General features: G+C 41.6%; 1 protein-coding gene across 1 annotated transcript; it reads left to right on the top strand.

Annotated features, from left to right (window-relative positions):
* The first annotated feature begins 242 nt into the window (after positions 1-242).
* Positions 243-16,996, top strand: prdm16 (PR domain containing 16). The gene is made up of 13 exons (XM_062426993.1): positions 243-306; positions 4,130-4,331; positions 4,426-4,591; positions 4,764-4,917; positions 5,543-7,223; positions 7,370-7,457; positions 9,383-9,555; positions 9,719-9,796; positions 10,201-10,370; positions 11,527-11,698; positions 14,753-15,010; positions 16,061-16,241; positions 16,841-16,996. The coding sequence occupies exons 1-13, from the start codon at positions 258-260 to the stop codon at positions 16,973-16,975; spliced, it is 3,507 nt and encodes a 1,168-aa protein (XP_062282977.1). The 5' UTR covers positions 243-257; the 3' UTR covers positions 16,976-16,996.
* The last annotated feature ends 574 nt before the right edge of the window (positions 16,997-17,570 follow it).

The following is a 17,570-nucleotide window of genomic DNA, read 5'->3' as shown; positions in this document are numbered from 1 at the left end:
CTGCTGCAGCCTGGTTAATGTAGCTTATTGTACACTCGTGATGTTTCATTTTCTTAATAATAATAATGTAGCTAATTAATATGCTAATGCATTTAAAAATAAGGCCCTTCCTTGAAGCGCAATAATAAATATGTGGAGGTCCAGACTTATTAATTCTATCTTGACCTTAAGTTAAATTCTCTCTTTCTTTCTCTCTCCCTCAGATTTATTATAAAGCTGTCCGGGACATTGAAGCAGGGGAGGAGCTTTTAGTGTATATGAAGGACGGTATTTTCCCCGAGGGATCCATGGCACCCAACCTACAAGGTAAGATTAATGCGCGTCATTAGCGCACATTTTAAACAAACTCCAACCTGCATCCTGTGCTGCTTTCGCGGCCAACACACACCATAACTTCGCTAATGTGACGGGGAAAAAATACACCATCTTTCCCTCCAAGTTATTTCTTTTTTGCTTTTTTTTCTTCCTCAAGAAATGCGAATTATTCGAATCATAAATTTCTAGGATGGAATTAAATCCCGCATTATTACGTTTGGTTGAAGGCCGTCCTGGACCTGTCATTGGAAATAGGCCTGCCAATAATGAAGACTACTAGTAAGAGACTGGTTTCAATTGTGCGTTTACAATCCTGCAATGTAATAGGCCTCTTTGCCTGAACTAATGTATTAGGGCGTCAAATGGCACTTGTCATATTCCATCCTTAGTGAGTAGAAATGTTCTGTTGACGGAAAGTCAAGATCAAACAGATATTACTCGAAGCCATGTCCATTGAAATAGATTATATGGGAACACTCAGGACCTTTAGGACGAGAGTTTAGAATTTATTTATTATCATATCGGCCAAAGAATAATACAATTAATATATTATTTGTACGTCACTGGTGGCCACTGACATGGTGTGAGATTTACGGACGTTTAGTAAATTAATGCCCCTGAGAATCGCCCGTGCTCTTAGCAAAATTACAAACAACACTGTGGATCAAACCTAGCCTACTTGTAATTTTCCCGTTCAAAAATAAAAGTCTAAGGGAAGGAGCACATATGATCAAGTATTGTTAAAATCTAAGATTATTGAAAGGAAACAAGTTGTTTGAACTTGATGCACAGCCTGAATTCAGAATACATTTTTATTGTTATTTCAGTCATCTTGTAGCCTATTTGAGTTTTAAATGTGTCAAAGATTTGCCTAAACAAATCTAGTCCTTAACACAGAGTGATGTGTCAGTGGTGTTAAATAAAATAATATTATTCCCTTTAACTTTTGATCTATCTATCTAGGCCTATCCATCTATATATCTATGTTCCAAATAATTTGTGTATTTTAGTTTGATCTATGCTTTCCTTTACCAGACTAAAATCTACGACATCATGGGTTAAGTGCTATGCTACACCTTGCTGTACATTGTCATCTGTAAAGTGGCTCACATTTCAAAGTGTGTCACATTTTTAGGCACTCTAACCCACCCGTCTCCTCTCTGAGTGGGTAACCTGATTTACTGTATACACTACCCTATACGTCAGACTGAATATGTCCAATTTTTATCTCATAATCTAACTCGGACAGCTGCTCCCTGTCAATCTGGGCTTTTCTTTCAAAGTTCACTTGAGCAGAAAAGGGGCCATAGTTCCGCTGCATTTCTTTAAACATCTTGGACTTATTGTGGTGAAATGCTGTTGTCAGGTAATATTGTTTTGTTGTGTTTCCAGTCTTTTTGGAACCACAGAAGAAGAAAAAAAACCCCGATTACTCTTACTTGTCATGAGTTATAAAATGGTGGAGGGAGAACAAGATGTGCGTGAGATGTTCTGCAGTTCACCCTTTGCATGATGCTCAGTTTGTGCACACATGTCCATGCCAAAGGAGCAGGAGGAAACAGGAGCTAAAAGCAAGCTTGATTATGGAAAAGAAGCAGATTGGCATCTTAGAGTATGTAAAAGATGGAACAAAATTGTAAAAAAAAAAAAAAAAAAAATTAATTCCTTTGTGTGTACTGTATGTATGCATGTGAAGTATAGACAGAGGGAGGCAGTTAGAGAGAAAAGAGAGACACTCCACCTGCCAGAGTCTGTATGTCAGAGCCAAGGTATTTGGCTTTGTGTGTTAGTGTGAGAAAGTGATGAATGAAGAAAAAAATAAGAGTCAGTTTGTCTACTGATTGAAGATGTTTATTTGTGCATGAGAGAGACAGGGAAGCAGAAAATGAGGAGGAAAAAGACAGTATCAAATTCCACCTACTGTATGGATGAAAGTGTCTGTTTTGTGTTCCATTTATTTGTGCGTGTTTGTGTATGAGAGAGAGAGAAAGGTAGCAGGGCTGAGTGGGAGCTTGGCAGTGCAGCACTGCTCTCTGTGTCTGGCTTATCGGAGAAGGAATTTGAAGTAGAGGACTTGAGGAGTCCCCTGAGACCTCACCCATGCTCACAGATTAGCTGCTAAACTGCACATAATTGTGCTTCCCATCGTCTCCCAGAGAGCTATTAGTCTCCCCTTTATAACCCACCCCACCCGCCCAGACCAGACTAACTGAAAAAACACGCTCATGCACACATGCAAGCACCTGCATTTACGTGCATCCCCAATAAAAGGCACATACATGCATGCCTGAACATCCTTTCAGAGGATTTCTAAACATCCATGTTCCTGTCGCTGGAGGAGTTTGCAAACTTTTAACATACAGTCATGCTTTTCCATTTTTATACAAATCAAAGTTTATTTTAGCTGTATTTGAGCCACCTTTATAAAAAAGTTATCAGTGTGTAGATGTTTAACACTCACTCTCCATGTGAAATATGTGCACACTGGTGTCAAAGTGGGCTAGTTAGTTTAGCATTTGAGCTCAGTTTAATGGCCCATTGACCAGAAGGTCATTTATCCTTCTCCCCAAGGTTAGACACATTGATGTTGCAACACTAATGCCCTTTTAATGTGTCCAAGAAGTTCCAGCTGGATAAACGGTCACATGCAGTAGAAAACAGGTGAGCCATGCACTGTAAGTCATTGCGGATAAACTCATTTAGTGTAGCTTGAAATGATGGATGGGTGTGCATGGCATATTGGGACACCTGGGGGGCCAACTCAGGCATTGACTGCTTGGGTCATGGCAAAGAGGGTATGGCAGGTTGGCGCAGAAATCACCATGGGGTTGGCGCCACTGTGCCCCTGCTTACCTCTTTTTTTTTTGTGGCTCATTCTTTTTTGGAAAATGTTCACATAAACACACGCAAACACACACACACACACATACACACGTTTATGACCATGCACAAAGACACTCCACTGGGCTTTCCCCTGATCTGTTGAACTTGGCTTCTGACTCAGGAACTCGCTATTGAAAAAGCTGGCTCGAGTTTTATGCATTTGACCTTGGTAGTGAGAAGTATTGTAAAGGTTATCAACATGGAAGGGGAAGACCAGCCCCTATTGTTTCCCCTGTGTGCTATTACACCTACAGTCCCAGCAAACATTCGCTTTAACAAGCAATTAACTGTGTTAATGAAGGCTACGTTTCACTGCTAATTGATTTCCATTTTATGCAAATGTCAATTGCTGCATTGTTGATTTTACCATTTGAGTGGGAGTACATTTAACTGTAACTAACACAGAGAGAGGTGATAGATTTTTTGTTCTTGTTTAGTACTGGGGATCAACAGTTGTAGCAACTGGATACTTAAGATGCAGCCCACAGGCATTAGTGAACATCAGGTGCCAACAAGCACTTAAATGTTTTTTGTGCACAGCGTAACTGGTATTGTCTTGACTCTCATAAAGATTAGAAATTTTTGAATGCATATTTTTAAAGTCAGTGGAAACAAATAAGCTAAAAAAAACTTTTAATAGTTTGTGTGAAAAAACAATTGGAGATTGTTACGTTTGCTCCCTATCTTTATGAAAACTTTTTGTTCCAGTTTGTTTCGTATAGATAGATATTTCCTTGTAGAAAGAAAAAAAAAACTTTCATCTTTAATTTTAGATATATTGTTTGTTGTTTTGTGATGCAATCTACAAGAAAGAGTTTTTTTTCAGTAGTGTGTGAGACATTTCTTAAAGTAGTTAAAATGGATTTACATATTTCAGTGAGCTTAATTATGTGTGATCAGTCAGATAAATCAGTGTTTTGTGTGTGTGCAGATGAGCAGATGTACCGCTGTGAAGACTGTGATGAGCTGTTCTCCTCAACACTTGAGCTGCGGCGGCACCAGAAGTATTCTTGCTCCAGTGCCGGTTCCATATTTGACACACTGAGAGAGGACTTCAAACAGGAACGAGAGGACAGCGACGAGCCTGTCCACGAGTGTAAAGACTGTGAGAAGATCTTCCCAAATGAGTACAGGTATACAAACATACAATAATTTTGTATGTGTGTTACGAATGTGACTTGTAAGATTTATTGAATTCGCTAATGAACTTGTACTCTCCCTATCAAGTCTGGGCCAACACATGATAGTCCATACAGAAGAGAGGGAGTACAAGTGTGACCAGTGTCCCAAAGCCTTCAACTGGAAGTCCAACCTCATCCGTCACCAGATGTCACATGATAGTGGCAAACGCTTTGAGTGTGAAAACTGTGATAAGGTACAGCATACCCGGCACGTAAGTTGTGCACAGCACACACAGGACTTATCTGCTTCAGAAATTCTGCTGGTCTTGTTTTTTAGACTTCATTGACATTACAAAGAATGACAGTTATTATTTTTATCATGATAAATATGGTGTACACAGTATTTTTATACACTTATTTCAATATATTTATATCAAATTTCAGGTATTCACAGATCCCAGCAACCTTCAGCGCCACATCCGCTCCCAGCACGTGGGGGCACGTGCTCACACATGTCCGGAGTGTGGCAAGACCTTTGCCACCTCTTCAGGCCTCAAGCAGCATAAGCACATCCACAGCAGTGTCAAACCCTTTATCTGTAAGTGAGAGCTTTTGAAGTTAATGGTGCTGTATTATAACAGTCCATTTATTTTATACTTCTTTTCTTTCCACCTCATCTCCTTCTCCAACACCCTGCAGTTTCTTTTCCCTTCATGTACTGTATATAAACTTTTTGATACTGTTTACGTCTTCAGAACAAAGCCCACACAATTCCAGGGATCATATTTGTATTCACTTATGCTCTTTTTTTGTCAAGCTTGTTTTGTAGGCATCACTTTATGACTTGTAGTTTAGATTAGTCTAGACTTCTTTACAAAAAATGCAAACTTAATATTGATACATTATTTTTACTTCATGGATCAAAGACCTATTCCAGTTTTTTCCCTCCTTTAAGGTAATTAAATATATATGTCATAAATGTTTCCACTTGTGTATATTGGCAGTAAAGTACTTACATTGTCATTACAGAATTTCACAGTTACACATTAAATTACATTAGTTACATTACACAGTTTTAACTTGACTTTTAAAAGCTTTTAAAAAGCTGAGGTTAGTATCATCCTTTTCTAGAGCGATTTCATCACCAGTTTCCAATCAGATGTATGTGTTGCTGTTGATTTGGTATACAGAGTTAGAGACAGTGTTAAAATGGGTTTAACCAGGCCCTGATGGGCTGCGTCTTTTTGTTCCCCCAGGCGAGGTGTGCCACAAATCCTATACCCAGTTCTCCAACCTCTGCCGCCACAAGCGTATGCATGCTGACTGCCGCACCCAGATTAAGTGCAAGGACTGTGGGCAGTTGTTCAGCACTACCTCCTCCCTCAACAAGCATCGCCGCTTCTGTGAGGGCAAAAACCATTACGGCTCTCCAGCAGGGATGTTCAATCCTGGTATCCCCATGAGCTCCAGCCCCATCATGGCCAAGGTCAAGTCCCACCATCCCCACCTTGCTGGTCTAAACCAGTCAGGTTTAGGCTTCACTGACTACTTTCCCTCCAGACCTCACCCTCATGCTGGCTTGCCCTTCTCGCCAGGACCCCATGGCTTCCCATCCCTCGCACATGGTTTCCCAGGTATCTTCCCCCCATCACTATATCCGCGACCGCCTTTATTGCCGGCCAGCCCGTTGATAAAGAGCCCACTGGGCAGCAGCAGTCAGGAGGTAAAGCTGCCTCGGAGTCCCCTAGATGCCCCTCCACTGTCCCTGGTTAGCTCCACAAACAGCAATGGAGGTAACAGTTTGAGTCAAGGGGAAGACAAAGAGAGAGAGAACAAACTGGATTTGTCTTCTAGTGGAGAAGCCAAGCCAAAATCTAAGATGGTTGACATGTCTGATGGTAGTGACCTTGAAGATGTTAATACCACAAGTGGGACAGATTTGGACACCACCACTGGTACCGCTTCAGGTGATGGTTCTGACCTGGACAGTGATGGAGAGAGTGAACGTGAGCGAAGTGGTAAAAGAAGGAAGCCGTCTGGAGCCACATCAAGTCAAGAAGGCAACCAATTAGAAGACACAAATAGTGCGTTGTTATCAGCCGTGTCTAGTTCGGGGAACCTCGCTATTGATCGCCCTTTTCTCTCTTCTGCATCAACTCAGCACTCCTTCTTCCCACCACCTGATGAGCAAGCCCTCCCTCCAACCACCACAAATGCCAATGCAGTCACCACTGATTCCATCAAAGCCATCGCCTCTATTGCTGAGAAATATTTTGGTCCAGGTTTGATTGGTCTTCATCAGGAGAAGAAGATGGGTCCGTTGCCCTACCACTCCATGTTTCCCTTCCAGTTCCTGCCCAACTTCCACAACTCTCTATATCCATTCAGTGCTGATCGAGGTGCTCTCAATCCTAACATGTTCTTTAAGGCAGAGCCCAAGTCACCTCGTGAGCAACTGCATAAGATGGTTTCTGGGGCCCCAGAAGCTCCTGCTCATACAGCAGAATCACCATTTGATCTCACCATAAAGCCCAAGGAGGCCAAGTTAGCTCCTCCCACCCCAACAAACCCCTCAAACCCAAACAGTAGTACTGGAAGTAGTAGTGGACCTTTAGCAATATCTAGTGGTGAAGAACAGCCACTGGATCTCAGCATAGGCAGCCGGAACCGAGGTGGTCATAATGGTGTGACAGCTGAGCCACAAAATCGAAAGAACCACATGTATGGAGTTGGAAAAGGGTGCTCCATCAAGGATGAAACCCCAGCTGGGTTTCCACTCATCCATTCCCAGTCATTGCACCAATCCTCCATTACCCCGCACCAGCAGCACCAGGCACAGCCACACCAGCCACCACCCCTGCACTATGCCAAGCCCTCCGCATTCTTCATGGACCCCATATACAGGTATTTCTGCCCCGATTAGACCAGAAACTGCTATTCCCACTTTATCTTTTATATACATACATTGAAAAAGGTATTTAGTATGAGGTTGAAGGTTGCAGATTAACTCTGACCTCCGTACGTAACCCTCTGCCTTGTTGTTGGTCCAGCAGGGTGGAGAAGAGGAAGCTACTTGACCCCGTAGGAGCCCTGAAGGAGAAGTTCCTCAGGCCTTCACCACCACTCTTCCATCCACAGGTAGACTGACACCATATACACATACACATTTCAAATGTAGGAATGCAGTGTGTATAATCTTAGTAGAAACAATAAATGTTACAGTCATCACAAAAGTATAGCAAGGAAATACCAAACAGGGGAATTGACCTCCAGGTATTGCATCCAGGCTGATTATTCCCAGATGCTATCGACTATCATTTTCAAACCATGTATTATGTGAAAATACTTCTCTCCTGCCTCCCACGCTGCTGTAACCTGAATTGATAGAGTACTATGAAACATCATTCCACAGTGTTGATGTTATTTTCTCAAGGGCTCTGTATGATTTCTTCCTTTGTTTACCGAATGGCGCCTGTGTACCTCGTCACTTCTACCTTTTTCAGAAGACACAGTCTCTTATCGCAGCCCCTTTGATAATCAGTCACATTGTTCAACTGTCCCTAGACCCTCCCTACCTCTACAAATCTTGATTACAAAGAATGATAGTATTAATAAAAAAGAGAATAATAACCGTTTGAATTGTAACAAATTGACTCACTTGGCCACGCTAATCTTAGCTGTGGCATTGTTTCATGTACTGGGAGCCCACAGGCCAGCTAATAACTCAACCCCCTCCAAGTTTTTTTCTCTGTGGCTGGCTGGCTGGCTAGATAATAGCACCGTGTCCATCAAGGACATCCTGTGTTTGTGTCCAGGAGAATGGGGGGCTCTTGTTGGGGAAACGGTTTAATCTGACCTGGAAATCTGTGTCCTCTATCAACTGTGACTTTGCAATACATCCATTTGGTGCATATGCAGACAGATGTATATGACATTACACATATATGTGTGTATGCCTGTACAACTATTTGATATAAGAATTGCTAGCATTGATCTTTCTTTCCTGTAATTAGAGAACCAAAAATTATGTAGCGGTTCTTCTCCTCACCCTGTAGTCATAATCTTCTAAATCTGTTATTTATTATCGGATGATAACGATATGTTTTAAGACCTTGACCTTTAATGTTTTTTAGATTTAGTAGGTTAAAGCACAGAATATTTAAGTTATACAGCATTCCAGAGTTTTTAAATGATTACTCATAACTGATCAATAATGCCCTGAAAGAAAAGTTTTCATAGGCTCCCACGTGAAAACGTATCATATCTTATTGTGTCTAAGCTGTGATCCTCCCAGTGATCCAAACACAATGCCACCTCTAATTCGGTCTCATGACGAAATCACCCCGCTCCCCCTCCACTCGTTCTCAGACTGCGAATAAACACATCGAGACGGAGTGTCTGTCCCTGTGTCTCACCCGTCCCGTATTCACTAAAAAAGGAAGGATGTAAGCTGTTTTTGGCAAATAAACTCCTACATAACCGGCCCCCTTTGTTCACAGGCTTCTAGCGGAGGGGAAGTGGCTATCAGTTGGGGGTATCTCAAACTGTATTGTATGAGTCCAATTGGGACTCTTGAATGCCTCATTTAGCCAGTTTGCCGACCAGCAAGAGTAGCTTCGCCAGAAGGTGAGAGGTAGAGAACAAAGCTGAAGCTTAAGGTGAGGGTGTATGTAGGGGGTTACTGGAGGAATGGTACTTGAGTATTTGAGAATGTGCTATAGGTCATGGAGGTGACTCGCCTTTTGCACAACCAACAAGGCTAACCTCTGATATACTGCTTCCTCAAAGCTTCCGCTCTCTGTCTCTTTCCCTCACTCCCTGTTTTTTCTGACATTGTGTCTTTGTTTTCAGTGCTTACTTTTCTCACAAATACTGTACACACACACAGGGTTTGTGTGGCTCCTGTTAATGTGTGATTAAAGATAAAACACTGATAGCAGAATTAAAAACAGAACTGCTACAATGAACTTGTCGCTAAACTAAAAAAAAAAAAAAAACCTTAAAAAAAACAGGATCTCTCAATTATCTTATCTGTCTGTTCTCCACCATCTCCTCATCTTCAGATGTCAGCCATGGAGAACATGACAGAGAAGCTGGAGAGCTTTGGCGCCCTTAAACTGGACACGCCGCCCAATTCACTGCAACATTCGGCTCATCCACTGTTCAACTTCCGCTCACCACCACCTTCTCTCTCAGACGCCATCCTACGCAAGGGCAAGGAGCGCTACGCCTGCAGGTAACTGCTTTGTGATGCAATGTTTTGTGTTGATGTCTTGTTATTTCCAGATGTTTTCAAACTGCATTATATTACGTTAAATGTTTGCAGCGACAGTAAAACATACATTTTATTTTACTCATCCACACTTTCTCCCTTCCTTTCTGTCCATTCTTCCCTCCAGGTACTGTGGGAAAATCTTCCCTCGTTCAGCAAACCTCACCAGACACTTGCGGACACACACAGGCGAACAGCCATACAGGTATTCTGTTCTATTCTCATTCAGTCTAGTATTGAATTTTGTGAAATATTTGAAACTTGCTCTTTGCTCCCAAAGATGCATTAATGTACTTGACTTGATGGACTGTTGTCCTTAGATAGATAAAGTACATAATCAGCATCTCCTTTGCCTTTACGTCCCATTATTGTCTTTATTTCAGTTACTGAAAGATTTTTCTAAAATTGACATGCCTCTTCTTAAGAAATCCAGATATTTTTTGAAAAATAAGGTGAGCCTTAATGAGTTTCTTGCTCACTTTAGCAGATGGGCAGTTAAAAACACCATGAACCCAGACTTCATCTCTGGTTGAAGGGCAGTCCCTGTTGATTGTGCTGCTCTGTTTCTCTCTTAACTCTCCCTCACATTCCTCTGTTCTCCTGTGTCAGGTGTAAATACTGTGACCGCTCATTCAGCATCTCATCCAATCTTCAACGCCACGTTCGCAACATCCATAACAAGGAGAAACCCTTCAAGTGTCACCTGTGCAACCGCTGCTTTGGTCAGCAAACCAACCTCGACCGCCATCTCAAGAAGCACGAGCATGAGAACATTCCTGGTTAGTTTGCAATAGCTATGACTCCATTTTCTCAGAGAAAAGTAAGGTGATAGGAACTGCAATGTGGTTATTAAACAGGGACCAATATGGATAATATTATTCATATTAAAATAATACATAGGCGCACAGATGGTCGAGTGGTTAAGAGCGCATGCCATGTACGCAGCAGACCCCGGTTTGAGTCTCGACCAGCGGACCTTTGCTGCATGTCACACCCCCCTCTGTCCCGTGATTTACTGTCAATAAAGGTGTCTATGCCACAGAAAAAACTAATAATAATACATAGTTCACATTTCCTATTTGGAAAATTGGAATTGATCACCACAGTAAATGCTTAGCTTGGTGCAGCAAATTATTAATTGTGTGAAAACCATTTAATCAAAGAACTCACACCTGTTTTTCTTACTGCCTCACAAAAAACAGCCTTTTTCTGTCCAGCATAAAAGAACACCACTGAATATAGATGGAACACAACATTTTGACCAGTTAAATCCAAGTATTCTGCACTTCACAATCGTATTTACATTTCTAATCATCCTAGAGAAACAAGGCAATATATGTAGTTTCCACTTTAATCAACTTATTGTCAGTGGAGCTGTAAACTGTTGTGACATCACAACATATAGCAGTACAAACTACATTTTTCAAATACAAAGGGATTAATAAGAGGCAATTAGTCAGCAAGTTTCTTGTGGAAGAGACCAGATTTTTTGTTTCCTGGGGTGTCCTGATCTCTTATTCTGAGGCAAGACTAAATTAATTAAAGTGTCTGATTTTGTCAAACACAGAGATTTGAAATTTGGAATCTGTTAAATGATTGCATTACTTAACTGTGACACATCACGTGACTGGTATTCCCCTTCAAAGTTGAAGGCAAACACAACACACATGATAAAAAAACCCACAATATCTTATTTTTAATATAACATTAAAATGGGAATACTGTGTACAATAAACCTCATAATATGTTGCATTTTCCTTACACTCATCTATTATGTATGTCTGAGGATCATCAAACTAAACATGCTCATGTGTGCATATGTCTGTGTGTGTGTGTGTGTGTGTGTGTGTGTGTGTGTGTGTGTGTGTGTGTGTGGCTGGTGTCCATGTGTGTTTATGTGTGTGGATGTGTATGTCTGCACACTTTCCTCAACAGTGAGCCAACAGTCCGGGATGCTTTCCAACCTAGGAACCACCATCTCCTCGCCAAACTCCGAGCCAGACAATCATGCACTTTTAGATGAGAAGGAGGACTCATACTTCTCAGAAATCCGCAACTTCATTTCCAACAGTGAGATGAACCAGGCCTCCAGCTCTACAGATAAGAGGTAAAAAGAAAACACACTCGTATGAACAACAGTTGTATTAAGATTTTTGTCAAGACTTACAGTGATTTTTGAACCATTAGCATAACATTTTACTCATTATGCCAAGCTACGATTCTTACCCCTAAACTAATCCTAAATCTAACTTGAAGTTTTCCTAGGTAGTTGTCCAGGTATGAAAAAGCAGGAAGACACACACTTAATTTGTTCAGCTGACTGCCACAGTTGTGCATTCAGTTCAGTTGCTCCTTGTCCCTCCTGTATACGACAGCATAAATGCTAGTTCTTATTAAACAGTGCACTCTAGTGGCTTGAAGTTGCATAGCAAGAATTACTTGAACATCAGAGTTGCTCCCCGATTCCATACTACATACTAACAGTATATAGTATGTATGTACAAATGTTCATATATTACTTGCACAGCTATTATACGGTGGATGTCAGTTCAAATGCTACTTTGGAAAGCCATTGCTAAAACACTTGACAAAGCCAAATGTTTCTTTTTTAAATATATATTTTCTGTAGTTTTCTACCATCCAAAATGTGTCAATTAATTTTTTTTTTTCACTTCTTCATTGTGTAAATACTACATAACTTGAAACTTAGTGAGTAGTATGGATTTAGGAGCTCAGAAAACATACATGTCACTAGTCTAGAGTTTGTCTTAACGATCAATGTTTTTCCAGTTTGATAGATTTTAGCCATGTCTAAAATTTAATTAGAGCTCTTTTTGTGGAGAACTGAAATTTATACCTGCTGAGTACCGCTGTAGTTGCTAAATTACCCAGCTTACCAGTAACTCTGGCAAGAGTGATCACCCTGAGTGTGTTTTTTCCTCCTCTCAAAAAACCACAACTTGCTGTGTAAAATAATGAGAATGTCTGGTCTGTTTTAAAAACCAAGAAGCCACTCTGGCCAGTGGATAAAAAGGTCACCTTCATGCTTTAGGTCCTGAAATGCTTTCAGTGTTAGTAGCTCAGCTTGTGGGAAGCTTCAGAGGTTTCAGGCAAGAAGAAGGTATCGGAAAAGAAAAGGAGGATGAAATGTTTTTCTCTTTCAGTCAGCGGTTTTGCCCTCTTTCTTTGAATGTGTTTGTGTCTTTCATACTCATTGTGAATTCCTTTCTGGTAGTCTCACTTTCTGTCTGTTTCTTCCTCCATCATCTCCCCTTCCTCTTGTCAACACACATTATGGCTAGCAGACTCAGTGGCAATTTAGCCCCTCTGCCATCTGGGATCAATACTGTCTCATCCACAACAAGCTGGCCTGACATTTTAATATCTGTAATTCAGACTAAGTGTTATGCTTTCTGTCTTCCCACCAGACAGCCCACTGTTTATTCTCTCTCTGAGTGACTGAAGTCAAACGCCAAACGCAAACACACATTCATGGATGACTATCTGTAATCGCTCTTAACCGCCCTTGCAACACAGTTTCTCCCCCTTTAAAACTCCTTTTTCAGCATCATAGCAAGTCAAAATAAATCCCTTGTAGCTCTTGTTTTCACATGAAAACTTTGTTTGACCAGTTTCCAAGCTGGAGATGTCATAGATGCTGAGGCAGCAGTGCTGCTCTGAAAAACATTAGGAAGTTTAGATGTACACCAATATTTCCAGCACTTCAGTGTTGAAGGACTAAGAGGTATGTCTCCTCAAGATCATAATCCAGGTCATAATTAGGGCTGGAACAAGGACCCAGGCCATGGTTTGAGCTCATTGGTTTGGATCAAACTAGAGTTGGAGCTGGTTCCTTGTCTGGGACTGGGCTACAGTGTCTGGCAGTTTGGACCCTAAGGGGGATTCAGGTTGAGGCATTTATCGAGGAGATCCACTGATGATGGAGCTCTTCCCCCATCCACCCGCTATACCCATACTCCTGGCCTGCTAACACAAACACCCCACTGACGTGTTTAGACTAAATGACAAAACCCAGGGCCCCCTATGTCAGAGCTACGCTTCTTTCTCTGTATGCAGGCATGGACTTTTTCCCGGCCAACCAGCTTGGCAATTTGATTATGGTGATATTTAATCTAGATTGAAAGAGGAGAACTTTTTTCCCCCCTACCCACATTTACCCACCCACTTTGTGTGACCCAATCTTGTCCCTGTGTACCCTTTCCCAGAGGTAATCCTGTCTGATTTGATAAATGTCCACTGTGTGGCAAAAAATGGAAGGGGTAAATTTCCCGTCCCAGAGGAAATGATATCATGAGCCATGACATCGTGGTCTGGGGGGCGCGCGAGCTGGAAAATGTACATATGGCAGGTCATAATGGCGCTGTGCTGATAGCCTGTTTGCAGATCAGCAATCGTCTTCCCTCAGTCACACAAAGTATGTTCCACCATCATAGAGTGTCGAGGGCTCAGTCTGGTGCAGGCCATCTCCTGCTCTGTTTCTGAGGAGCTGGTCAATTAATCATGTGTGGGCCGTTTGAAAAGCAGTCTGGGCAGTATGTCAACACCCATGTTGTTTGTGTGGACACCGGAGTTGGGCTGCGCGCACTGTCAACAGATTATTTATGTTCCTCTCTCTGTTCGTGATGAGTCATGTCTTTAAGTGGTCAAGAAAATGGTAACAGCCAATCTAGTTCAAGACCGAACACAATGCAAGAACAAACTGAAAGAAGTTCTCACTTTTCTGTCATTGTAAACATTAAAAAGAGTTGAAAAATAGAGATATCCCCTCTTTCAGACCCTATATACTTCTTTCTCTTAAAAACCTGAGTACTACACTACCCACAATGCAAAAGGATAGTATTTTCTGCTGGCTCTCTTAACAGGCTTATTCATGCTTATACCCTCTTCTCAACTAAGCTAAGAGAGCTTGCCAGCTGTTCTTTAAGACAGACAGTCAGACAGTCGCAATTACAATTGGCTTTTTTAACAATTTTTAACACAAAGACCATGCAAAGCCACAGACTTGATACCCCTGAGCTCTGCATGCCTGTTTCTTGTACTGAAATGTCACCAACACGGGAGGAAAGAAGTAGTTGTTTCAGAAACAGTTGCCAACATTAGTAACACTTCCTCCCTGCTGTGACCTTTGATCCGTCTACAGATCAGACCAGGCAGAGGAGGAGCGCCCACCCAGCCACAGTTTGTCTAACTCCAAGCTAGGGCTTCAGGGGCTGGAGGAGGAGGAAGAGGAAGCAGAGGGCGACGATGAGGAGGAGGAGGAAGGCAGCCTGACAGAAAAGTCTCACGATGAAGCGCCTGAGTCCCCGTCTCCTGTCACAACAGGAGTGTATGAGGAGGACGAGGAGGAGGAAGAGACAGAGACGGCTCCATTATCTATGAGCTACGAACACACTCGCAGGTAATCTGTCTGTTATAAACATAAACAAGCCACTCTGTCACTCAACTACACAGAGGACTCATGGACACTCTTTACCTAAATCTGGCAACATACACCACAAACACATATCTATTTAACAAAACCTTTAACAGAAACTTCTCATTATACCTTTTTTCATTACAACTAAAGCCAATCCTAAATAACACAACACACAAAGAAAGACTGAGGGTATAGATTCCCTCAAAAATCCCTCCTGGTTCACCTTCTTCTGAAAGCTTGCTGACTTAATGTAGATTTTGTCTTTTTTGTCATGATCTTATTGTCTCTATTGGCAATTTGAAAACTGAAGTTAGAAGACTATATATGACAAATCAGCAGCAACAACACATATAACAAATGCATTAATTAATCAGGAAGGCAGGCTAGCTAAAAGCTTGCTGTACTGAGAATATTGTACAGTGCATCATTTCTTACTTACATCATTTATAACATGATTTACTTTTTGAATTTGTATATATCTGAATATTTGTTAGATTCCTTGTGGATCCTTCTCCCTCAGTTATGAATATGAATTTCAAAATGGGAAGAGCTTCATTTTATGCTTTTTTTCTATTGAACATTCATGAGTAGGGTGCTGGCTTCAAGGGGTGAGGTCATCTGTTTAGTGAAACCGTCATAACTTGATGTGAATAAAGAATGACAACAGTGGTATCTCTTTTTGTATCCTGTTAATTCATCCATCAATATGTTTGCCAGAAGCGTAGATCAATAGTCTTTTCATCTTTCGTTTCAGTTTAGCTAATGAGAGGTCAGCTTCTGCTCCGTCTATTTTCTCCTTTTTCTTCCTCCAGTGGTCTCCTGCTACTTGTCTATACCTTTTATTAATCATACTTCTCCTTTTCTCTTCTTTTCATATTTTATTTCACCTAAATCCCCTACCCACACCTCCATGGCATGAACTCTCCATCCATTTCTTCCATCCATCTATCTTTCCATCCATTTACTCATCCTTACCAACCCATCTATACCGCACTATTTCTGCCATCCATCCATCCATCCCTCGGTGTGCAGGTGTATAGAGGAGGAGGGCTCTCTCTTGGATCTTGAGGGTCTGCCCAGCTTTCCCAAGAGCCTGGATGGGTTACGTAAAGCAGCCAGTGACGAGCAACCCTTTGATGTTAAAGACATATTTAACACTTCACTAGAGTCGGAAGCATTGAAAGAGACATTGTACAGGCAGGCTAAAACCCAGGTATGTGACTGGCTTTTGGATGTCCACTAAGAGAGGAAAAATCAGGAAAGACATGCTCTGATAAAACAGAAGGAGGGCCAAAATGTGTCCTCTGGAGACAGAGATAGGGGATGAGATGGATTATTTCATGTTTCCAGGGGCTTTATAAAAAGAGGTTCTTAATCCAGTGGATAAATCTGTAACTAAACAGCCCCCTCAGTTATTTTCTCTCTCACTTAACCAACTAACATTTTACCTGTAAACTGCTCTTACCTTTTCTGTGATCTTCTGATAGCTTTAAAGGATAATTCTGGTTTATAACAATGTGGGCCTTATTTTCTATGTCTTGGCCATTAGTTCTATCATTTATTTAGCATTCAAGATTGCACTTACAAGATTCATTGATGAAATCGGCGAACATGGCAAGATTGCTCAGTGGAGCAAGAAACACTTGCCATCAGACAATCTTAAAATTATAAATAGAATACAAAAGTTTAATATTAAACCAGAATCCTTCTTTAATTTCTTGACAGGTTGTTGGACAAGTAGAGAAAATGTACTAAAAACCAATGTTTGAAAATATCAAACCATTTATAAAAGTCAACTGTCTTTTCCCACAGGCTTATGCAATGATGCTGTCTCTCTCGGAGAACAACCCTCTGCACGCGCCCTCCCAGAACTCTCTGGATGCTTGGCTGAGCATGGGAGGTGGACCGTCTGAGACGAGCAGCTTTCACCCGCTCAACCACATCTAGAAGAGAGAGAGAAAGAGAGGAAGTGGGAGGAAGAGTTGGAGGAACATTAGTTTCACAAATGGATAGAAACAAGAGACATGAGTGGACATAAGTAGTGAGAAGACATGAAGAGTGGAGAATTCAGTGTCACATGTGTGTGTGTGTGTGTGTGTGTGTGTGTGTGTGTGTGTGTGTGTGTGTGTGTGTGTGTGTGTGTGTGTGTGTGTGTGTGTGTGTGTGTGTGTGTGTGTGTGTGTGTGTGTGTATGTATGTGTGTGAGTGAATATGTGTGTTTGTGGGAGAGAGAGAAAGAGGAGGGAGACATTGTCCCTAGGTGAGGGGTCTCGCAAAACTGTCAAATAGAAAGCACTGCTAAGCTCCTGTTGATGTGAAGGACGTGATGAATGCTTCTCAACAGCATTTTAACCTTGCATTACTCTGATCCTCCCCAAGTCCACAAGGCTCACTCCAGCACCACAGAGACCCTACGTAAGGCTCTCATAAAGACAATGAATGACTAGTATGTCACTAAAGTCTGTGTACACCGCCTGCTAAAAGCACTGCAGCATCAGCACTGCATTAGCACTGTATGTCCACAAAGTGGTGCTGTTTCACC

Source organism: Scomber scombrus, chromosome 10 (assembly GCF_963691925.1).
Source record: "Scomber scombrus chromosome 10, fScoSco1.1, whole genome shotgun sequence".
NCBI classification, from domain to species: Eukaryota; Metazoa; Chordata; class Actinopteri; order Scombriformes; family Scombridae; genus Scomber; species Scomber scombrus.
The sequence above is the reverse complement of the archived record's forward strand: the minus strand, read 5'-3'. Positions and strand labels throughout refer to the sequence as shown.

Bases quoted from the DNA above. Each gene is read 5' to 3' on its own strand.
- prdm16 (XM_062426993.1), top strand. From the start codon at position 258: ATGAAGGACGGTATTTTCCCCGAGGGATCCATGGCACCCAACCTACAA. The intron at 4,332-4,425 runs GTATACAAACAT...CTCCCTATCAAG, and splicing joins ATCTTCCCAAATGAGTACAG to TCTGGGCCAACACATGATAG. The intron at 15,011-16,060 runs GTAATCTGTCTG...CTCGGTGTGCAG, and splicing joins AGCTACGAACACACTCGCAG to GTGTATAGAGGAGGAGGGCT.